The sequence below is a fragment of the Talpa occidentalis genome, unplaced genomic scaffold (assembly GCF_014898055.3).
Source record: "Talpa occidentalis isolate TD23 unplaced genomic scaffold, MPIMG_talOcc4v2.1, whole genome shotgun sequence".
NCBI lineage: Eukaryota > Metazoa > Chordata > Mammalia > Eulipotyphla > Talpidae > Talpa > Talpa occidentalis.
The window spans coordinates 8254655-8279684 of NW_026555331.1; the positions used below are offsets into that span (position 1 = coordinate 8254655).

At 45.7% G+C, this 25030-nt stretch overlaps 1 protein-coding gene across 3 annotated transcripts in view; it reads left to right on the top strand.

The window, feature by feature from the left end:
• DNAAF11 (dynein axonemal assembly factor 11) overlaps positions 1-5938 on the top strand; it is a 55731-nt gene extending 49793 nt beyond the window's left edge. For 2 of the 3 annotated variants that reach the window (XM_037501672.2, XM_037501674.2), the window contains 2 exons: positions 2220-2305; positions 5418-5938. In XM_037501672.2, coding sequence (XP_037357569.1) covers positions 2220-2305; positions 5418-5595 — 264 coding nt within the window. In that variant the 3' untranslated portion in view covers positions 5596-5938. The remainder of the gene's footprint in view (positions 1-2219; positions 2306-5417) is intronic. The other variant, XM_037501673.2, reaches the window with a different exon arrangement.
• The last annotated feature ends 19092 nt before the right edge of the window (positions 5939-25030 follow it).

Consider the following 25030-nt stretch of genomic DNA (forward strand, 5'->3'; position numbering starts at 1 on the left):
GTCCACACATGAGTTAAATCATTCAGTACTTGTCTGTCTCCTGGCTTATTTTGCTTGGCATAATCCCCTCTGGTTCCATCTATGTTGTTGCAAGTGACAGGAGTTCATCTTTTTTATGGCCGAGTAGTATTCCATTGTGTGTATATAGACCACATCTCCCTAATCCACTCATCTGTCCTTGGGCACTTAGTTTTTTCCATAACTTGATTATTGTGACTAGTGCTACTGTAACCCTAGGAGTGCAGATAGGCCTTGAGTTAATGATTTTGTATTTTAGGGGTAGATATCTGGGAGTAGAATTGCTGGATCATATGCTAGATCTATTTTTAATGTTTTGAGAAACCTTCATACTCTTTTCCATAGAGACTGGGCCAGTCTACATTCCCACCCACGGACTATACCTCTTTTAAAAGTTTTCTGAGAAAACTCTCCCAGCCTTGAAATCTAATATCTGTAGTACATGTATTCTGGAGTCTAACTAAAGGTCTGCCACTGCCAAGACGGCTTATGATCCTTAAAGACATTTTCCCAGCAGGCATTTAATACATATAGAGAAAGATGGAGTTTAAATTTTATTTCTGCAGGCCCCCCTGTGAGGTCTATGGGAAGGAAAATCAAACTTATGCTCATGTTCTTCTGTGTAAGGTGTTGATCTAAATCACACATTCCTACATGGATTGAATTTTTATAAACTATAATAAAAAATATACAACTGCACTATCTGAAACAAGGTTTTTTGTGCCACCATGTAGGAGGGTTGCTATTAAAAAAAAAAAAAAAAAAGGTGTTTATCTGTAAGAGCCCATCCATGAGTTTGATGCTATAGTCTCTCAGACTAGGTTTCATGGCTTCATTCATCATTCAGTTATCAAAGTGTGTAGAAATGAGCTTTCTGGGGTGATGATCAAGGAGCATATGACCAAGAATCACTAGTCAAATGGGGACAAATTACTAATTAATACTATTCATTTGGTTACATGCCCAGAGCTCCAGTGTAAAGGTCGTAAAGATTTGATCAAAGAATCTGGTTTAGGATGAGGTGAACCCAGGCCTCCTGACTCCTTCCCAAATACAGATGATAAGAGCAGCATGCTTGTCGGAACCAGCAGATGGGAGTCGGTGGGGACTGAGGCTCAAAGTCCAAGCCTAGACTTTTCTATCTCTTGCATGGACCTGGATCATCTAGCCTCAGGCAAAACAGAGAAAGGGAGTGATGGCCTCACCTTTCAAAGGAGTTACCCTGCCTGCCAATGAAATGTGTCCAGTAAATGAGTCATTTTCCCAAGAGAAGAGGAGCTGTTTAGGGTGGAGAGAGGAATGTATCCCCTCTCCAGATCTCTCTCCTCCCTGAAAAGAAAGGGCAGACGCCCCCAACTTGGTCAGTTGACCAAAGCAACATAGGAATTTTGAAATTTCTTCTCTGCCTACAAGTAATCCCTGTCTTGTAGGAACATTGAAAAGTGGGGGGGGGGGTACGTAAAATATGTAAATTTCCCACTTCAGCTAAGCACATGTCCAGCATGCTTTTTGGAGTCTCCCTCCACACTTCTATCTTAGGAATTTCCCAAGGGAGGGTGCTGAGTGCGAATGGTCTGCCATAGGTTTGTGGAACTGAATCTATTGATTTTATTTATTGAGACCTTGGCACGCTTGCTATTGAGCTTATTTAATTTAAAAAAAATCATAGAATTACAGAATTAAGACAGAAAGGGACCTTTGAGATCACACCGCATCTCCTCAGTTTACAAATGAAGGAACCAGGGTCCAATGAAAGGGCAAGCTGGAGTCTAGCTCTCAGCTTTCCACTCCGGGACTCACTGGGAGCTCCTAAGGCCAGTATCTCAGTCACCTCTATGCCCCCACACCCCCAAAGTGTGGGTGTGTTGTTAGCTCTCTGAAAAATATTTGTTAATTGAATTAATTCGCCTATGCCCTTTGGCTAGCAAAGTGCAGCTTGTAGTTTGGCAAGACTACTGTGAACATACCAACTTGTGATAACTTCATTTATTAACTTTAATTTGTGTAACCTCATACCACATATAGGGGCTTATGGCTAGACTGTTTCATGGAATATGTAATGAAAACCAAAATGTTTTAGCATCATATATATATATATATATATATATATATATATATATATATGTGTAACATAACATGTATTTTTGAGGATATATCAGAGGGTACTGTACCACTTAGCACATGTTGTATTTTTATTTTAGGTAGGAGAAGTAATCACAGCTGGTCATCGCTCTTCCAAGTCTGTGAAAAGTATCGTGGACCGCGACAGAGAGCAAACAAACAACAGGTCTGTGCCCAGATATACGATGTTGTTCTCTTCATTATTGTTTGATGACTGGAAGGCTCTTCCCAAAAAGATACAATTGTTGAAAAGAATTCATACCATGAATGTTGGTGTTTACTGTCCAAACTCTATATCTGTAGGGCTTTTTAATTCCAAAAAACCAAATCTGTGTACATACAGGTCCCAACTTATTGTGATCATGAGTGGCGATGTCAACACCAGTAGCAGTGAACAGGCACCGATACAGGCACTTGCTCTGTGTCGGACATTTCATCCTCACCATTGTTACCCTCAGCTTACAGCCAGAGAGAGAAGAGAGAAGTAGGTTGTCTGAAGCTCATGCAGTCCTGGCACGTTGGGGCATACAGCTGTTCACACTTCCTCCCTTTATCGACCTGCATGTCACCTCATAGATCCCAAACTCTCAGGGCTGCAAGAGCTAAGAAGCTACATTGCACACTCTCCTGTCAATCACCTAACCTCCATCCTGCAGCCAGCAGGGACCTCTCCCTCCCAGTGCTGTCCTCAGTACCCCAGGTGTCAGAAAGCCTCTCTTTGCTTCCTAACTGAAGATTCCAGCTCTACCCCCTGGAGACTCTTAGAAGAAATCCCATCTCCCACAAGCAAGGACACCCCCTAAAGTATTTTGGACAAATCCTTCAATATTCTTCATTTCTTCCTTAGAATGAGAATCCCAGTCCTGTCGACTTTCCTTCTAATTGTCTCACCAGATGGTAAAAGTCTATTTTGAACCAAGGCGAACTATCTTTGTGCTACAAATGTATATGCTGGAATTATCATTATAAAAATACCTGAGCAGAGCTATATTTATGTCTTGCATAATACAAGCAGCCAAGCATACGTATGCTTGTGCAAAGATAACTACTGAAGTTTTTCAAATTATCAAGCACGGGGTTTGTTTGAACAACAGGTACGGGATTGAATTCTTTCTGAAAAGTAGGTTGCTGTTTTTAAACCTTGGAAATCCACACTCGTATTTCCCAGCTTAGTGATTTCCAGTTCAGATACATGTGTAATTTACAGAGATTCAAGGGAATTATGACTGTTATGAATATTCACAGTGATAATTAACCCCCAGCAGCATCAACACATATAAAGAATCTGAATGTAATTTGTGAGGAATCACAGGGACGGGAAGCCATGTCATTGCCAACACTTTGGCGCTAGTTTCCAGACCCCAGGAAGCCATCATTACTGTGATTACACCTGAAGAGTAGGGGTGTCTCAGCGCCACGCCTCGTAGTGGTATCTCCTATAGTATTTTTGAAAAGCTGTTCTTTTTCATCGTGTGTCTACGTGAAGGCTGTTTGTGGGGCTCGCTCATCGTGGGCACGCTTTGTTTTCCACATTATCTCAGCCTCCGGCTTGGTAACTCCATTAACCAAATAGCTGCCTTGAGTCTGCACACAGGAGTGAGGGCCGCAGGTTGTTGGCTTGAGAGAAGGAAGGACTCCCTGCAGCAACGCGCTGAGAGGGCCGCACAGGCCTCAACGCTCTCAACACACAACCAGAGCCAACTTTCCTTATGTGGTGGAGACCGTGAGGGGAGCTCAGGCAATTGGGGTAGAGATGCCAGGGAGTGAGATAGGCTGTGTTCCTTCCAGTCAAGGACAACACAATTATAATAGATGCATTTATCTAATGACTAAATTAAGCCACAAATATCAATAGCCTTGCACACAAGAAGAGAGTAATTAAAAATAATACTATATTCAATAACGACTGTAATGTGGACCTTTGCAAACTGCAACTTCCTACACAGTTTATTGTGTACGATCTTTCTTCACCATACACGTCTGCAAACTCTTGATACTGTACGTTTTTCTTCTGCAGCTCTCTGCATATTAGTCCAAGTACTAAGAGGAATGAAAAGCTCCAATGCCTTCCAGGCAAGAGCAGATTACAGAAATGTGGGGTGCGGGGGGAGGGGTTTGTGAGAAATGGAACCTCCTTCCCCATCACACTGTGTCTGCTACGTGGTTTGGGTCTGAGGATGTCACTTTGGAGCTTCTGAAATAGATTGACGGTCTTTTTCTTCATAACCGTGATCATTTCTTATTTTACTTCATTATCCCACAATAGTTTAATATTTGTTCCCCACTTATTCAACAAGTATTGATTCAGTAGAGCTGTCTGCCAAGAATACCAGATGAAAACAGCAAAATCTTTGCTTCCAAGTTGTCAGTCTAATAGGGAGAACAGACCCGTTATGAGACAATTTCATGACAGTGCGCCCACTTTTATACTCTAGAGAGCATGATACGATGGCCCCAGGAGACTTGGCAACTAGTGTAGGCTGGCACTGCTGGCCCCAGCACAGCAGCTCGATGGAGGAGGCACTTCCTAAATGTCTGTGCAATGATGGGCTGAATGGAGCAGTGATTCCAAAAAAGCTGACCATCAAGATCACTGAAGGGGCTTTATCTTAATACAGATTACTGGACACAACTCCAGGTGTGTAGAACAGACATTGCCAGGAAAACAGCCCAGTGGCCTGGGTTATTAGAGTTTTCTATATAAATGGGAATCACTGGTCAGTGAAGATTCTTCCTGGTTCTGTTTTGCTCTGGCTATTGCCCTGAGAACTGGGTTTGGCTGTAGGAACAGGCTCCCCGGGAGGGAGCTTAGTGGGCTCAGCTCTGTCTTGTGCCTGAACGTGTAGGCTCAGGGCCCTTGCAACCCATGGCAGGTTGGATTGTCTAAAGCAGCAGGGACCAGGAGCCTGATTAGCTGCATTCAGGAGTAAGATCTGCCTACAGTGATTCTATTATTGATTCTGGCTGTTGGTTTGGCCGGCTGTGTCATGTCAGTTATCAAAAAAAAAAATATATTCTGAAATAAGCGGAGTCTCCCAGCTGAACTTGCCTCCAGCAGCACAGCCTCGTAGAACTCCGTAGACTTCCTTTCTCCAGGGGTTGGGCTCTTGAGCCTGGAAGCCTTCAAGCTCCTGGGAACCAGGCACAGTCTCTTATTTGCAACCCTGGGCTTCAGTACTGGCGCTTGCCCATATTTGCTGAGTACATGCATGAGCGAGTTGCCTCTACTTGAGCTTTAATTTTAAATGATTTGTCCATTTCCTCCTGCCCCTTTGTAGGAGCAAGAAAATTGAGAGACTGGAAGTCGATCCCAGCACGCGTTCCTTCCCTGATGTGGCTAACATTGTTCAAGAGAACCGACATGCACCCAGGAGAGTTCGATCTGAGCCCAAACTCAGGCCAAGTGAGGACGAGCCGGACTTTGAGGATAACCCGGAAGTGCCTCCGTTGATGTGAAACAGGGGTTGCGTGGACCGTGACCCACCAGCCCCGTGTGCTCAGTGCTGGCGTGTGTGCAATCACTGACGGGGCTACCCAGAGCTACCTGCTCATCAGTATTACAGCTCCAGGGGCTTAACTCCTACCTTGCATGGAAGAATCATTAAAACTAGTTTGAAATTAAGTGTGTACGTTAAAAGTCCTATAACTCATCATTTGTCTGTTATAAAGTGGAGGCTACTGAAAATGTTCAGTAAATCATAGAGCTATTACATAACAACACTGAGTATAAATCACAGTCCTGCCTGCCTATGCGGGTAGCTGAAGTCATAGATTAAAAGCCTGATGATTAAATTGGTGCTTCAGTAAATTAGTCAAACTCTGAAGTTAAAGAGCAAATTGGAAATGCTTTAGCTTCTCGTGTTCTGTTCTTCCTCCAGCGCTTGGCTGGTGAGGCGGCAAGAGAGTGAGTTTGGGAACCAGACACCCTGGATGCAGATGGCAGCTCAGTCGTGTCATGAAGACCTGTAGCTGCTCGGAGCCTCGGGGCCCTGACCTGCCCCGGGGAGCCTGCCGCTGCCAGTGTCTGGGTCTGTCTCACATGGGGGGGGTCCTCGCCTAGGCTGGTAGGCTCTGCCTTCTCTCCTCTTCCTCCCGCCCCTGCTTTCCCTGTGTCCATATTTTCTTTTTTCCCTTCTCCATTCTTGTCTTCACCTTCTTCCTTCGTCTCTGCTTCCTTTTTTACCTTTTAAACATCGGTACCTCTGCCCCTCTGAAATATTCCACATACGCTATGGAAACATGATTGTTACTCTGATCGTGTTTCAGTCAGTTTCCCCCACAGCATTTAGCACATCCTCCTGAGCAACCGTGGGCTCGGCCCTGCTCGATTCCTCAAGGGGCCCCTGGCCACAAAGGACTCAGTGTCTCCACACACACCTGTCAGGTGATGACAGCATGAGGGAGAGTCAGGGTGATGGGTCAAGGGAGACGAGGTGCTTTGTCAGACCAGGAACCCCTTTAATAAGCACATTCTGTGCAGCCAGCACAGAATTTGGCACTTGGCCACAGAGTGCCACCATCCCTGACCCCTCCCTGGGACGGGAGTGGGGAGGCATGGGGGAGGTGGGGGCAAGGCAGAAGGTGGAAGGACCTCAAGGAGGTCTGTGGCCCTCTGGCTCCTCCAGCAAGCAGACACAAAAGCAAGTTAGAAGGCAAGAGGTTTACTCAGGCAACGCCTGGACAGGCTGAGGTGGTGAGAGCAAGAAAGGAAAGCCTCAGACTTCAGACACAGAGATGAGGAGGCAGGAAAAGGAGCCTCAGACAAGGCAGAGAAGCTCTGAGACGGTCTCAACCAGCCTGACGGGGGGCATCACACAGACTAGATGGACACACTGCCTGGGAATGACCCAGCTCAGCTGACCCTTCAAGGTCGGTTAGCGGCCTGGCCAGCTGTAGAGGAAGCGTTGGCCACAGCAGGTGTTGGGTGGGATCCCCAGGACACTGCAACTCTGGGCTCTGGGCTCCTGGCTCCTAACTACAGGCAGGGCCTCTCGTGGAGAGACCCGAGCAGCCAGCTCAGCACAGCCATAAGACCCCTCAGATCACAGCAGAATTCCCTCCAGCCCCACCCATGTTGTCACAAATGGCAAGATTTTGTGATTTGTTCTGTTGTTTTCTTTTCTATGGCTGAGTAGTATTCCCTTGTATATAGACCACATCTTCTCGATCCACTCCTGTGTTGTTTGGCACTTAGCTTGTTTGCAGAGGGCGAGGGTGGGGCGTGGGGAGCATTGTGGGGAAGGATACCAAATGGACCGTGGTGGAGGGAGACAGGGCCGGGGTGGCAGGAGAGAGGCTCAGGCATGGTGGGAGACAAGGGTTTGTTGTGATTTGATGACGATGCATGTGGGAAACATTCAGCAGGACGTTTGCATGAGTCTGGGATGTGGAACCTGGTGCCCCAGCTACTCTTTCCACATTCCCCCCACGTCGACCCACAGCAGCTCCACCAGACGCATTGTCTTCATCATCTCCAGGAGAAAGAGAAGCTCACAGCGTGAGGTCCCCTTCCAGGCCCCGGCCCCAAACACTCTGCAGCCTGTGTGTCCTCTCTGGATTTTCCTGCGTGTGTTTGTTGGCTGCTCGATGGCCGTCACCCCCCACTGTCCCCAGCACAGCTGTTCGGGCCTCTGCGCTGCTCCTCGCTGCGTCTCCCAGCCCTGCGGCAGAGCCCCTGCCTAGGGATGGCCTGAGAATGTCAAGAGAAGGCCCCAGGGAGGTGCGGCTGCGGCTCAGCCCCCAGGGCCGCGTGCAAGTGTGCTCCCGCCTGCTCTGGGAGCCTGCCCTGCCTGACAGCGGCCCCCAAGAGCATGTCTGGCACTGCTGGCGTCTGGCACAGCTTGCCTGACACATTTGGATGGAAAGTGCTACCCCATCTCCAACCGACACACGTCAGGCCAACCTGTCTGTCACGCCTGGAGCAGACCTTTGTGGAAACGGGCTGTTCTTTTGTACCTCACTCCTTTCTCCCCGACTGGCACTTTCCTGGTGTTGGAGATAGACGATCTTCTCCGCCCTGCGGCAGGTCTCTCCACTCAGCAGACATGTGCTGAGCACCAACGAGGCACAGTGAGCCAGGCCAGGACCATGGAGGGGTCTCTTCTGAGCCCACGGCCTGGCCCTCGCCCTCCTTGGCTGTGCGGTCTCTCCCTCCAGCCTCCACATAAAGACCGGTTCCTGGTCGCCCAGGTGACCCCCAGCCTGGCTCTCTTGCCGATGCGGACCTTGCCTTCCCCATGTGAACCCCTCCCGGGGCACGTGAGCTGGCAGCTCTAGGCTGGCGGCCCTGAAGTCTCCATTTCTGCACTGAGCTGCCTCCCTGGCTTCTGCTCATTGTCCTCTCTGCTCTCCTGCATGTTACCTTCTTCTACCTTCTTTCTTTTGGCTTTTGTTTCAGGGGTGCACTTTCTATTCATGCTGACTGGACAACCTCACCTCACTTCCTGTGGCCTACGGTCAAGGCTAACTAAGCCCTGTCTGAAGAGTCCCCAGAGCATGGCGGCTACGGGCACCTGAGCACCCCGGAGAACAAGGAGGAAGAATAAGGAGGAAGAATAAGGCAGAGCGTTCTCAGGACCTCGCCTTGGAGGTCAGCTCCCTCCTCCCTCTGCAAACCTGTCCAGGCTCACGGGGAGAGGACACAGTCTCCACATTTGCTCGAGCAGTGGAAACTCTCCTCACTGAGGGGAAAACAGGCTACCTCAGTGCTGTTCCTCTCCTTGAAGCCATGTTCTCTGAGGTGACGGTGTCGAGGAGGTGATTCTTCTGTTGTATGAAGAATGGATGTGGACGGTGGAGCCGGGAGCTGCATGCTTACTCTTACCTCAGGACTGTTTTTATAACTCACACCACTGCTGCCTCCCCTTCCTTTGGAGGATTCTAGAAAGAAAAATTTTTATAAGTCAAAGCAGGGTCGACTAAAGACCCTTGAGGCAATCTGGAAGGGTTGTTCAGAGTTATGGGTTGAATTGCATTTGATGCTCCTTAGGTTATGCAGAGAAAGACAGGAGAGACTTTTTTTTTTTTTTTTAAGATTTATTTATTTATTTATACAAGAACCCGGGTACAGGCCAGATGTGTGGGAGGGTGAGAGGATCCACCAGAGACAGAGTGGGGTACAGAACAGGCAGACTGACTGAAACACACTGCTGAGGGGAGCAGCGGGTGCGACAGAGAGGTCTGCTGCACCATGTGGTATTCTCACCAGCCGGCCGGGATTGAACGGTGCTGCAGAGGCTGCGGGCAGCTTCACAGTGCTGCACTTGACCACCTGCACCACCAAGGAGGCCCCAAGACAGGAGAGACTTTTATACATTTCTTTTGGTCGTATTTCTTTAACAGGAATGCTGAATGGCGATCCCACGCTTACCCAGCCAGGAATGTATTTCCCAGTGTTTGCCTTGCATCCTCTCTAGCCCAGGTTTCCCAAACGCTCAGTATGTGGTGCTCTCAGCATGAGATGTCATGGCCTGGTCTCAACGTCCCCTCAATGTGCTCCCAGGGTCCTCAGGAATCTCTCAGTGTCAGTGTTCCTCTCCCCAGCTCCCCAGCACCCATGGGGACATCCTGTCCTCCAGGCTCCCCTCCCTGCTGCTCTCCATGGTTCACCATGCATACACTAGGCCCAGGTCATGCCAGTGTGTCTGACCATGGCACATGACCCTTTACTTAGGGGCCTCAGGACAGTTCTTCCTGGGCCCCCAGACTTCAGAGCATGAACTGCTTTTGCATTTGTTGAACACTTCTCCCCTGCCCTATGTTGCATGCAGGCAGCAATGCTGAGTAGAACTGACAATACCCTTTTCCTCTCCAGGTGTGTTTTGGTCTGCAGGTAAAAATGACCGCTGGCCAGCAAGGTGTTCATAATGAGAGAGCTGGTGATGGAAGGCTCCTTGCCACCACGCCCCCGCCCCCAAGTCAAAACACATTCTGCATCTCAAGGAGGAATTTGCGGATTCTTTCGGAGGGGGTCCTAGCACTCATCCAGCAAAGAGGGCAAAGAACAGGACCTCCTTCCATCCCTGTCCTGTCACCCAAGGGTGAGGCATCATGTGCTAGGATTTGATGGGTGTCCTGAACGTTCTTTCCTCTTCTAGTATCCTCTCTTCACATGCCCTTACTAATCCTCTTCCCAACATGACCCCAAACACCCTATTTCCTTCTTTCCAGATCTTTCTGTAGAAATGATCAAATCCCAAATCTTCTCTTGGACCTCTATTTATCACCTGCATCATCCAGGAAACCTTGGAAGAGAGGGTGAACTCCATCGCTGGGAGATCGTTGTGTGAGACTCGGGTGGGGTGACCACAAAGGGTAAGCTCTAGTTGTGCACCGGGGCACGAGGTTGGGAGGGAATCATTCACTCTGAAATCCAATATAAAACATGCCTCACACCTGGAAATTCTTTCCCCCAAATCCTCTTTGGACTCTGTGTGATAATCACACTCTTTCAGGTTATATAACCTTGGTCTCCATTTCTTGAGTTCAATCCTTGCCTTATGTATTTAGAGGTTGTTCAGTCACTGCCTTGAGTGACAATGGACAATGCAGCACTGTGTGCCCAGCTCTCTTATCCTGAAGCCCTGGGGTTTGTATTTCTGTAGACTGCACCATGCAAAGAACCCTCTCTCCTAAGCCGATTTCTCCAGGCTCTGCAAAGGACAGCTGATTCCTGGAACAGCACATCAGGCCAACCTCTACTCTTTTAGGTCAAGCTCTCCTCCAAGCTCTTTGTGAGAAAAGAGCTCCAAGGGCAGGCATAGATGGCAATCCTCAGCAGAGCCTGCTTGCTTGGCTGGCTCTTGGCTGGCATCTGGAAACTTATCCCCAAAACAGAGAAAGAAATCAGTTACAAAGATAAAGCAGAAATGAGTGTATTGGAGAATGATGACAAAACGAATATTAATAATAGAGAAATCTCTTTATTTAAAATACTAATAAGATAGATAAGCTCTGATCCAAAGAAACAGAATGAAGACAATTAATACAAAATTAAAGGGTGTGTGTGTGATGACCTATATAATAGAGCTTTAAATTTTTCCATAAAATACTAAAGAAATTATACACCATTACATGGAAAGTATTTTGATAGTCATAGAGTGATAATATTGAAATTAAAAAATAGGACGTGAGTTGATCAATAATCATTCAAAATTTAAAAAGTTAAGCAAAAACCCCTCCACCAATTCTTTCCCTCAACACCCAACCCCTGAAGTCTTAGAAGTTGTATAAGAATTTCATAAACTTGTCAAAGGATAAAGCAGTTTATGTCTTCAAAGTTGGTCCCTAAAATAAAAAAAAAAGATGATGAAAACTGTTTATTTGAATATCACCTAGAGTGATCTTAATAATAAGCCTAATAAAAACCATTCATGAAAAAACGTATGAAGCCATTTTATTTTTGAACACTGATATAAAAATCTTAAGCACAGCATCAACTAATTTAGTATCATTGTAATAAAATTACATATCACTAGCAAGTCACCTTCATCTCAGGAATGAAGAGGTGGTTTAACAATAGAAAATCTAGCCATTTAATTCACAGCAATAGATGGGGGAAGCTGTGCATCACCCTCTCAATAGATGTAGAAAGGATTTGCTAAAGTTTAATAATTTGCTAAACATTTTAAAGGGAAAAAATCTCTTAGAACAATGAGTAAAAAGAAAAAAGACTTCTTTAACTTCTTAAGATTTCCTACCAGGCCTCCTCGATGGCCTAGGGGTTAAGTCTTAGTGCTATCAACACTGTAGCCTGAGTTCGATCCCCGGCCAGGAGCTGACCCATATAGCACAGCAGACCTCTCCTGTCTCGCCTTCTGCTCCCCTCAGCAGTGTATTTCAGTAGATCTGCCTGTTCTGCTCCCCACTCTGTCTCTGGTGAACCCTCTTACCCCTGCACCTCTGGCCTACACCCCAGTTCTTCTACAAAAAATTTTTTAAATGGTCTTTTCTACCCAAACCTACAGCAAACCTGATACTAATGAAAATCATTTACTCACATGCATTTCCTTAAGTGCAGGACAAGACAAGGGTGTTCTTCCCCTCGTTACTGCTCAACATGCTACTGCAGATTCTGACTCCCTAAGAAATAAAAAGGTATGACAGATTTAAAAAAAAAAAAATAACATCAGATCATTCAGCATCACTTCATTATAATATTGAAGAGAAAAAAGAAATCCCAAATGAAGCTGAGGAAGTGATGATATTCAAGGACCTGCATTTGTTTTTCTTTTCACTTAAAGTCAAGGTTTCCAAGACCCTATTGTGGTGATAAGTGAGGACAAAACTTGTGATAATGTGATCAGCAAACTACAGAACCCAGCATACCTGCACCTCCCACAAGAGGGAGTGTTGTTTCCCCCTCCTTGGAACTGAGAGGGGGGTCCTCCAAAAGCATCCCAGCAGGTCCTCAGCCTCCGATTTGGGGGAAGTGCATGTGGGCCTCACCTGAACTCACTCTCCACTTCTTTTTTTTTATTATTTAATATATTTTGTTTTATATAATTCTTACATCATTTTTCATTTTTGCACAATGTATGCATTTTCATTTTGATTCTATTCCCCATACAATTGCACCCCCCCCTATTTTGACCCTAATCTTTCCTCTCCACGAACCCCCCCCCCACTGTAGTGTGTCTCTGGTTTATAGTTGCTTGTTGATTTTGATTTTTTCTTTATTATAATTAGTCTTTTTCCTGGTTCCTTATTTAGGTTTTCTAAGCCAGAAAGAAAAATAAAAATACCGGATGGTCTCACTCATAGCAAGAATTTAGAAAATCTGTCCTCTTCTCTTGCCAGTTTCCCTGTAAACCCATTTTGTTGTTGGAATAACTGACAGATTTTGTTTGAGGTCAATATATCACAGAAGTCCTGGCAAGTGGTTCTGGACACCATTGTGCATAGATGGTCTGATTAAATATTTAAAATTTGTCAACTATCCAAAAGTTAATGTATACACTCAATTCACTTCTAAGAAAAACAACAGCAGAATTTGGGAGATGAGCAAATGGCTAAGAACTATTTTAAAGTTAGATGGCTTGTGACATGCCTTACTACAAATGAAGACATTCCCTTAATCCATAGCCATAGACACGTCCTTACCAATACAGACAAAAGTACAAAAGTGTTGTGGCTTTTATAAGGGAATACGTAAGCCAATGAAACAAAGGACAAGACCTTTGGGCACTGGTACATAAGAGAAGTGACATTGAAAATAAATGCATGATGCTTGTTTCTTTGATGTGTGCCATTCTTACTGGTGTAAGATGGTATCTCAATGTGGTATTAATTTGCATTTCCCTGATTATCAGGGATGTTGAACATTTTTTCATATGCCTGTTGGCCGTTTGCATTTCTTCTTTTGGAGAAATGTCTTTTGAGTTCGTCTGCCCATTTCTTGACTGGATTATTTATTTTGTTTTTGTTGAGTCCTGTGAGTTCTTTGCATATATTTGTGATCAGTCCCTCGTCAGAGGACTGGAGTGCAAAGATTTTTTCCCAATCAGTGGGGTGTCTCTCTGTTTTGGTTAATGTCTCTTTTGCACAATGGAATATTATTTGGCAATCAAAAAAGATAAACTCATGCCATTCGCAGCATGAAGGAATTATACTCAGTGAAATAAGCCAGAAGGAAAAAGAAAAATAGGATGGTTTCACTTGTAGCAGGAATATAGGGAAACCCAATAAGACATCAGCGTAAAAAAATAATAACAGTACAAAACACAACAAAGCAAAAATGGACAATCATAAATCAGAGACATGCTGCAGGGGAGGAAGAGGGAGAGGGATCAGAGGGAGGGAGGGAGGTGCACAAGGGACTGTGGTGATGGTGCACAGGTGCATTGGGGAAGGAAACTCTATGGGGACTCCACCTGAGGGGGTGGGGGGAAGCCAATATTGTTTAAAAATGAACAATAATGTAAAAAATTAAAAAAATGTTAAAAATAAAATAAAAGGTTGTTACATAAAAAAAGAAAAGAAATGCATGAAAGATGGATTTTTTTAGGGAGCAGTAATGGGAAGGAAGAAAATAATATCTCCTTCCCAACATAAGCAAAAATAACTCCCAATGAATTGAATATGTAAATATGAAAGATAAATCTGTAAAACTGATAGAAAAAAAAATGATGAATATATTTAAGACCTCAGGATGAGATAGGATATTGTCAATGAGATTCCTCCTATCAGAAATTATTTATGAAAGTCAAAAACCCCCAAGCAGTTAGTGTTTAAAACACACGAGGAACTCACACACAGGAAAAAGAAATGAGAAAATCAGCAAATGGCAAAATCTAAATGCTGATACGTTAATTTCACCACTGATCGGAAAAGACCAATTTAACAGGGAGACAGTGAAACTTGTCATTAAGTGCTGGGAAGGTGTGCAAAGCAGACAGCTCTGGAAACCTGTCCACAGTTCTTGGTGACTTTAGGTAAGTGCAGGGAGGGTGACAATGAAGTCACGTAACAGTTGGTACCCATGGCAACAGCCAGTCAGAACAGAAGCCTGACCAATCACCTAGGCAGGCACTTCTGCAAAATGCAAACTCACGGAGGTCCACAGAGAAAGCCCTGGACTGTGGTGGGCAGGGGAAGGAAAGAAATGTCTGTGCTACAAATGTCACTCTTTTCAGGGGTCAGAGCCCCTGGCCTGGATGTCTGAGCAGAAATATGGTCAGTCCTGGGAAACCATAGCAAATGAACACAGCAAAAAAAATCACCAATGTTAAGGCATAATAAAATCTTTATAAATCAAAAGAAAAAACACACGCTTGTGTGTGTGTGTGGCTGAACTACATTTTCTTAAATGATGTACATATACCCCATAAATGTCAGTACGATGATTTGAAGACAGAGACTAAATCGAATGCTGTGGAGGGGTGTGGGATGTGTGATGATAAAATAATTAAAACGCCTACCTATGTACATGCACGTGCAGACCCATGTGCACACCCATACATGAGCACATACTTGCTAACATACATGCACACACAAGCTAATGATACCATGTGTGATGAAATTAAAAACATAAGCACTCTTCCGTAAAGCTCAGATCCTAATCTGATATTAATTTCTTATTTTTAGACACCTCCTAGGGAATTTGGAAAAAAGAATTCACCCAATGAGAAAGAGGTGAATGCAGATTGGGGCTCACTCAATTCTTTTTCCAAAAGCTCTGAGGAATGTTGTCTATGAGTAAGCACTGTTCTTGGGCGGCACCCAGGCCAGCAAAAAAATCTCTTTCCTAGAAGGCCTCAGATTCTCGTGAACAGGAGGCTGTAGACTCTCGAAGAAGAAGAGCTGCCCTCATTGGGAGCGGCTTCCCCCACCCGCCTCATGAACAGGAGCCCACGCCAGGCCGCAGCGTGTCCTGGAGAAGGGACAAGTCTCTCAAGATTCTCTCAAGACCCTTTTTTTCTTCTCTGCCCCTCAGTGCCTGATTCAGGGCACAAGCGCTTCAAGTGGTTGTCGAGGAAAGGAAATTGTGGGGAAAGAGGAGAAAGAGTCATGCAAGCTGCTGTGTGATTTCAGAACGTGCTAGAAGACACAGAACAACCCCTGCAGCATGTGGGCACACAACCTGCTGGGCCTTTCCCTGCCTTATGAACACATTTAAAGGAAAAGACATGCAGATTCTAAATTAAAAGTAAATACAAATCCAGACAAAGTTACCACCTTATTTAGCTACACATTTAGTAAATTGTTTTTACCAAATAAAGAATATAAGAGAGCAAGTAGCGAACATGTCACCTACAGTGAACATAGATATTATGGAAACATATAAATAAGATAAATATTTAATTTTATACAAATATAATATGCATTATATATTTAAGTTTTATAGACAGAAAATATTTTTCAAGCTGTTTTTGTTGTCGCTATTTGCCATTTTCTCCTTCCAGCTTGGCCAGGCAGGGCACCTGCTGATGGGCCACTTGATGGCGCCATATTGTGATGTTGATGAAGCTTGGAAGACTCAGGGGGGATCTGCAAACCAGAACCCCTGGTCAAATCTGCTCCTCATCTTTTTTGTACAGTCTGCTAACTGAGAATGGGTTTCTACTTTCAAAGAGTTTTTAAAAATCACATTAGCATTTCATGATATGGGAACTTTATAGGAAATCCAAATTTCTCTGTCCACAAATATAATTTTATGTTTGTTCACGGCTGCTTTCCCCCTACAATGTGAATTCCTGTGGCCTAACTAAATTCTTTCCTCTCTGACCTGTTGCAGAGAACTGTTTTGCTCTGACACTGGAGAATCGTGTCCCATTGAGAATTGTTCAAAAGACAGTTGTGAAAATATACAATTTCTTTATTGGTCAATGGCCTTATAAAAATCACCTGTTAGGTCTCCTTTAGGAAATCCATCCTCTCTCTGCCCCCTCTCCCCTTTGCGACTGCCTATGTAAGGAAATCCTGTTACTGTTATTTCTACCATGTGTCTGCTTTTGGCTCCTGTCCTGTGCTCATAAGCACACAGGTGAGGATCCACCACCGGGTCAACCCCAGCGCCCCCAGGTTTGCTCCATTTCAACAGCCAATTCCTTGCACAGGAAGGTAATGGGGGATTTTTATGAGCAAAGAACTCTGGATTCACAGAATTCACTTTAGGAATGTGTTTATAGTCTGCAAAATTCCCTACTTGGCTTTCATCTATAAACCATTTATAAAGCACCTGCTATGGTAACAATGTAATTCCAAGTGTATCATATGCAGAAATCTCCAATCAGAATTGTTGGAGGAAGCCCTGCGTAGTGAGCAGAAGGGCCTTGACCCAAGTCCCTAAGGCATGTGAAAACACATGTGTCTCGTGCGTCTCGAGGAAAACCTCTGAGTGACAGACTTGGTGTTGAGAGCCTGGAAAGTGACCTGCATGGACTCAGGCTTCTACATCTCCACAGTCTGAGAATAACAAAATGGAGAGACCCTGCGCAATGAGCAGAAGGGCCTTGACCCAAGTCTTTAAGGCATGTGAAAACACATGCATCTCGGAGGAAAACCTCTGGGTGACAGGACTTGGTGTTGAGAGCCTGGAAGTGACTGGAGTACATCTCCACAGTTTGAGAACAACAAAAATAATGAGCGAACTTCCCAGGCTCTGGCTAGGGGGCGATAAGATTGTGTATGTGAGAACTAACCACCTGGTACCCTACTGTCTGAAGTAAATAGATAATAGTAAGAAAATAGACTAATCATTCATACATGTTGTCATTATGTGGTATGCTTTGATGTTACACCTGCTGCAATTAAAATAGTATATAATGAGCACTAAGACAAAAAAGATTTACTGCATGCTGGACATGACAGTCCCCCATGTCTGATTTCCCTCACCATCGTGTCCCAGGTCTCGGACTCACTAGAAGTCCACACAGAATAACCTTGCAATATTGATTGTATTAACCCTATTTTACCGATGAAGAATGTGGGGGTCTTTGAGACTAAATGCCTTCTTCAATGCACATGGTTTTAATAAATTGAAACTCAGCTCTAGCTTATTTCAATCCCATGCATTTCGCACCACACCTTTTTTTTATATGCCATCACACTGTTTTCTGAGATGCAAACACCAGTTGCCATAAATGCACACCAACAAGATCACAGTCTTACCTTTGTTGACATACAGCGTATCTCAAACTTTCCTTGTATCAAAACATTTCAGTGGCTCTTTATTATTTCATTGTAAAGTCTCTTTAAATCATCCCCTTACTCATTTCTTCCCCCTATTAATTAGCCAGGTTGCTAAGCTGGCACAGTGAAGTGGTGTTAAAGTGTCCCCAAATTAATAGTGCCTCATCAGCAAGGAGGCAGGGCGTGAAATTACCTTCTGAAGTGTTACCTGAATGCAGTTAGCACCCCCTATGCCGCTGACTTCAGACAAGAACGGGAACTCAGCAGAAATAGCAGCAGGTCGGCAGTAGCCAACAGCAGAATCCCAGGAGAAGAGAAAGGAAGCCCCCCTTGACCACTAGGGTCCTCCTCATCCCTCTGCTCCCCCAGGTTTGCCTTCAGCTTCTCAGCATCAGAGGTCAAGTTTTCACCTGCTAGTTGCTCCCAACTGGAATTATTTTGTCCCTGCTCACCCCTTAAATAGAGGCTACTTTGTATCTAGGCAACTGGAGCAATCGGTTGAGAATTGTCCTGATGGGACAGGGTCGAGGCAGCTCCCTGAAACCATGGAAACACGGACCCTGCCTTCAGCACTGGTCTGACGTGCCAAGAATCCCCACACTGGAGCGTGTGTCAGCCGGTGTGTGTCAGGATGACGGGGCGTATAGTGAGGGCCTCCCAATAGAGCTTCCTTCCATGTAGGCGGGTCACCCCACCTGCATTGATCCCCTCCTGGATATGAATTTCCTGCCCCAAGAATTCCCAGGGGTGCCCACAGCAGCCTACTTTGACCTTTAAAAGTTTTACAAGGGTTACTCCTTTTGGAGCTGAAACGTACTTATTTGGCTGTTCACAAAATACAACAATAAGAGGTGGGTTCCCTCTGTCCCAGGCCCAAGGCGGCTCCCTACCCGGGAGCGGGGCCTTGTGGTGGCCGGAAGCTGAGCTCAGGTGAGCACCGAGGTGCATCAGCACATCCTGGCCACAGGCGCTCCCAGGAAGATGGGGTAGACCTGCATTCCGCCACCTTCTAGAGGTATGCTCTTGGGAATGCCCCCTCCCCTCTGAGCCTCAGCTTCCTCGTCTGTAATATAAGGTGTATAATGCGGACCTCGCAGAGTTGGCGTGAGGATTAAATGCACTTGAAGTTATCTGACCCTTTATTCTGCTTCTCTGTTCCACATCCAAGCGGCGCCACCCATGACTTGTTTCTTGCCTTCAAAATGAAATGCATATGCAGCTACTGGCTCCGAGGCAGCCCCTCAATAACTGCCAGGCATTGAGATGATGAAATGATATGATGATGATGACGATGATGATGATGATGATGGCAAGGTGACGATAATGATGATGATGTTAATGATGGTGGTGGTGATTATTTTGATAGAGAAGGGTAACGTCTTAGGGTATTTAGTAATCAAACAGTGTGGTTTTATGGTGAGGGCCCTGAGGTTGTTGGAGTAGGGGTGTGGGTGAAGGAGCAAGGAAGGTAAGGGATGGGAGGGCCCTGAGTCAAGTCTAGAAACAGGGGGATCCCATGTGAACGCTTTGGTCTCTCACAAGGTGCCTCCTTCCATCGGTGCTGCTAGATCCAGTGCATACCTGTCTGGGGGAAAATGAAACTTGACCCCTATATCACAGAGAATTCGGTGCCTAAAAGGTTAATTTTAGATCAGAATGAGACAGGTGATATGAATGGCTTCTGGAACTACGGCACCAGAACGGTTAATCTAATCATCCTGAACAGCCCTTCTTTAACGCACGTGTTCAGTGAATTAGATAAGTATGTCTTGAAAGTATGACTCAGGGCAGCTGCTTCCTCTTCTACTTTCCTCACTCCATGCAGTGAAGGTTCCTGCTTCCTTTGGAGGCACATGGCAAGCCCACCGGGGCAAAGTTTGGGGTGCATTTTGGCAGGACGATCTATCTCCCCTGGGCCTGTGCAGCAGGCCTGTCCCTGTGGCCACACATCCAGGTAGGTGAAGAGCAAATAATCTGTCCTCCAAGACCACTCCCCTCCCTCCAGTCATCATCACTATCCCCCCTTGAGGCCGGTGCACCCAGGAAGCCCTGCTCTGCTTGGATGGGTGGGGTCCATGAGATTTTTACGAGGCTGGTGATCTCTGTTGCATGGCGCTGTTGGTCAGAGACCTGGTGGCATAAAAGGTGAGTGTAGGATTCAGGTTGTGCTTTTGACCACCTCTGAGGGCAAAGTGACTAACTCCTGAGGGCCAGCACTGGCCTGAGGCCAGCAGCATTCAAACCTCGTCTCTAAACCACAGAGCAGAGCCATGAGGTCCTTAATCAGCAGATAAACAGAGAGGTTAATTTAGTTACCCAGCATCACACAGCTAATAGGAGAAAAGCCAGGATCGACCCGGGTGCCCCTCAGTGCACAGCTGTGTCCCTGATCCCCCAGTTAGAGAGAGCTCTGCCATCTCAGCACAAACAGGACACACCTGCTTCTGATCACATCTCAGGAGGGATGGTGGACTTCTCGGAAGGGGCGTGAGCTGGACTCACATGGCCTCTTCCCCACAATTCCATCCCTCAATAAGGTTCTGCTAGGTGCTCCAGAGAAGAGAGGGCCAGAGGCTGTGCTTACCGGCAAGGCCTGAGACGCTGCCGTTGTTTATCCATTAGGTCTGATGCAGGCTGTTCCACGAGCTTCGGGTACTGGGTAAGCAAGTGACAGTCATTTGAATCAATCCCTGTTGATTATTTTATTATATCAATTTTAATGTAATTGTATTTATGTACTTATAGAATTTATTCTTAAGTATGTTTGGTTTTTATTTTTCCCCTCCTCCCTTGCTGTATGTCTCAGATCTATGGTTAGCTTGCGAGCTTTGTCTTTTTCCTGACCCTTTGTTCTGTTTCTCTATGTTCCAAATATAAGTGAAACAATTCAATATTTATCTTTTTCCTTCTGACTTATTTCTCTTAGCATAATCTTTTCCATCCCCACCCACGTTGCTGTAAATGCCATGAGTTTATCTTTTTGATTGCTGAGTCATATTCCATGGTGTATATAGACCACATCTATTCTTATATTTGAATGCATACATGGTTATCATTAAATATATCAGTATTAATATAAGTAAATGTATAAATATGTATAGACTATAAATGTTATATTAATTCTTATTGATTATTTAAAAACCAATCACTTTAAAAATATAATTCAAAATGTGTTCTCTCATCAACAATGACTTAACTCACAATAGACAGAACATTTGGCTTACCGGCCTGTATATTTCATATATCTGTGGTTGAGGCTCTAATAATAGAAACACGATGTTAATAATAACAATAACTAAGATTTATTAAGCATCTGCATGTGCTCTTCATCTTGTAGCACATGTTGATTGACCACTGGTATGTTCTGCCTGAAGATACAGCAATAAACAAAACGGATTTTTTAAAGATTTATTGATTCATGCATACAAGTACTGGGGTATTGGCCAGAGGTGTGAAGGGGAGGTGAGAGGATTCACCAGAGACAGAGTGGGGAACAGAACAGTCAGATTGACTGAAATACACTGCTGAGGGGAGCAGTGGGGAGACAGGAGATGTCTGCTGCACCATGTGGGTCAGCTCCCTGGCCGGGGATCAAACTCGTGCTGCAGTGGCTGTGGATAGCTTCATAGTGCTGCGTCTTAACCCCTTGCGCCACCAGAGAGGCCCCAAAACAGATTTTTAAAAAGCTCATCTTAATGGCACTTACATCCTAGTGAAGGGAGGCAGAAAATAAATTGACAAGCAAGCAAACCTGTGGTGGAAGGAGCTATGAGGGAAATAAACAAGAAAGAAGGACAGAGTGTCAGGGGTGCTGTGAGATTGAATGACAGGGTCAGAGAGGGCAGCACTGAAGCAAAGAGCTCAGCGAGTTGTCAGACTGAGAACAGGCTTCTTGGGAAAGAAGCTTCCAAGTAGATTAAGGAGTGAGTGCAAATGCCCTGTGGTCAGAATGAGCCCAGCTCCTCTGAAGAGGTAGACTGGGTGGCCACGTGGCCGGGGAGGAAGGAGCAAGTGAGGGGGATGCTGTCAGGGAGGGAACAGGGCCGGCTGAGGAGGTTTCTCACAGAGCTTGCCAGCTCCCTCTTCTATGTGACACGGGTATGGGGAGGGAGCAGCAAAAGTGGGAACCACCTGTGAGACTTTCAAAGGTCCACCCTGGCTGCCCTGTAGGTGTAAAGGTGATAACAAGGGACCTGTTAGAAATGGTGGTGACCGTCCACCACCAGAGACATAGACAATGCTGGCTGGGTCAGGGGAGGCGGTGGGGGTTGGGAGAAGACATATGTTGAGGTGCATCAGGATGTGCAGAAGGAGTGTGCATGGTAGTTGAGAGAGAGAGAGGGCCCTCGGGGTAACACTGACATGCTTGAGAGACAGGGAGGGGGAGTTGACTTACAGAGATCAGAGGACTGGGTGGGGCGGACTGGGTGGTGGTGGATGGGGAGCTCAGCCTTGCGCGTCCAAGCTGCAAAGTGCCTGCTGGGTATCCAGGACGGGCGCTGTGCAGGCTGCTGGAGTCTTGACTCAGGGGAGAGACTGGAGATGCTCACCTCGCTGTGCAGCAAAGGAAGCTCAGTCACAGAAGATCCATTCAAGATCCACCAGCGAGAGCCAGGACTTGAACCCACTGGGAAGCCGCCCTTTAGTGCTGAGTGCATTCCCGTTCTATAGACGATTTTAGAGTAAAGAGAAAATCCTCATGTGAATCCCTCATAATAAAAAAAAAAAATCTTTATAGCTCAGCTCAAACTTTTCTCTCTCTAAACTCAGATCCAGAGCCAGCTGGCTGCCCACTCGCTTGAAAAAAAAAATGTAAAATCCCACTTTGAGCGAGCATTCCGCTGGCTTCCAAAGCAGTCATGCTTCACAGTCCACCCGACAGAGCCTTGTTTTGGCAGGAACAGCAAGAGATGACATCATCCTCTGAGGCCAGGGAAAGCCCCTCGTGCCCTTGACTTCCCCTTCAAGAGCCACCACAGCAGAGCTCCTGATTGCTGTTGCTGCAGCAGTGCCAACTGGCACGACGCTTTTAGAAAAGCACGTCTTCAAGATGAAGCGAGAATACTAACCATGTTTATGCCCTCTGACCTGGCAGTGCTCATTCAGATCATCTCATCTTAGGAAATAATCAGAATCTCATGAAATTCTTACACTTGGAGATGTTGAGACGGCCTCGCGGACGAGGAGGGGATCGTTCACGACTACCAATAGCCAGTGGGGAAATGGTTAAGTAAATTATAGATGTCAAAAATTATTTTTAGATTTAAAAAAGAAAACAGTTCTATTAAAATGTTAGGCTCAAAAGGCAGGAGGCAGTGATGTATTTCGGTACGGCCTTAATCTATATTGCAATGATTTTTAAAATCAATTGGTAGCTAATGGGATGCAGGGAAAATGTTATATTATGTAAAAGGATGCTTGGGGGTTGAATGGGGCTCACTGTCTTTTCCCAGGATGGAAAATTAAGGGCACAAAGGAAAGCAGGTTCCAGGAGCCTCACATACTAGCTGATCACTTCCTCGTGGCTCGCCCAGAGTGCCATGAGCACAGTAGCTGGTACCGCCACCACCTCTCACCTGCACTCCCAAGCACCCTCCCAGCAGTGTAGATGGAATCTTGAGAAGACAGTGGAAGACACCTGCGCAGGTGCTACAAAGTAATCACGTTCTTCCTTTCCTGCTCATCCCCACCCACAAGCGAGGGATGGAGAATGTGTGGCAGGTGCCATCCTCAACCCAAGGGAAGAGGCACCAAGGCCATTGCTGATCAAAACTGGTCAAGCCGGGCCTCCCTGGGGGCACAAGGGTTACAGACACAGCGCTATTGAGCTCTTGCCAGCCACTGCAACATGAGTTCGATCCCCGGGCTGTGAGCTACCCACATGGCACAGCAGACCTCTCCTGACTCGCCCGCTGCTCCCCTCAGCAGTGTATTTCATCAGTTTGCCTGTTCTGTTCCCCGCTCTGTCTCTGGTGAATCCTCTCACCCCTCACACCTCTGGCCTGTACCCCAGTTCTTGTATGCATAAATAAATATATCTTTAAAAAAAAACAGGGTTGGGAAGAGCACAAACAACTATGGTGATGCTACATGGGTAAATGGGTGGTGGGAATTCCACAGGGATTATAACCGAGATGAGAAAGCATACATTGTGCAAAATTAAAGAATGGTGTAAAAATATATAAATATAAAATAAAATAAAATAAACTTCAAAAAAATAATGATGTCCATGCAAATTTAGGGTTTTTCTCCCACATACCTACATTAGTATGTAATATGGCCATGCTAGCAATTATTTCATTCGATCATTGCCATCTATGTTCTAGCCCTACTGACTCCCTGGCACAGCCGTGGGCATCTCCAAAGTTGGACCAACTCTTAGTTGTCTGGAATCCTCAGCACCTAAGAGAGAGTCCAGGCTGTCAGCACAACATGCTCCCAAATCTTGCTGCTCATTTTGACAGAGAGAAAAAGAGAGAGCATCTAATTGTACCCAGACTCTTAAAACTTTAGCCCAGAAATGGGTGATCAGTTTTGCTCTCTTGACGCATCTAGCTTTGCAGCAGGAAGAGAACTAGGGGTGTTGAGCAGAGGGTCCCAATGAATGTCACAGAGGACCAGCCTCAAAAGGACTAAGGGTGTGTCACCAGCTGCAAGGATAAAACCACACACATGAAAAGTGCTTAGAAAACTGAAACACAATATGATTTCTAAGTCGTCGTAGAAGTGTAATGGCAGGACTGTTCAGATAAAGGGAATGTTAAATCCAACATGCCAGATTTGGGGAAAATTTCATGGAGAAAATGGCAACATAAGATAATTAGAATTGGAAAAAAGCAGAAATGCAGCACAGGGATTCTAAGTGGAAGGAGCAGCAAAGGTCTGAGGTTGTGCAGTGCAGTGCCAACACTACCTCTGGCATGTCTTTGGAGGTCTCTGGGGTACCTTGGGTATGCTTGAGGGATGGAAGACCTAGTATCGCTTGAGAAGAAGGCATCTGCTATAAATATCATCTCTACAGGGAAGAGCCTTCTGTGGCCAGCTGGAAAATATAGCGCCAGCTGTGCCATTTTCAGCAGCGAAGGTACCCATATGTAAGATCCCAGATGCCAGGGGCACAGGAGCAGCCAACCCCAAGACCACAGTCCCGCGAGCAATCCCTGAGCCTGTCCTCCTCCCGAGGGCTCATCGCATAGCCTGGCACACAGGGCGCATCTGCCACGCTTCCCCACCCAGACAGAACCCAGCCAATGAGCTCATC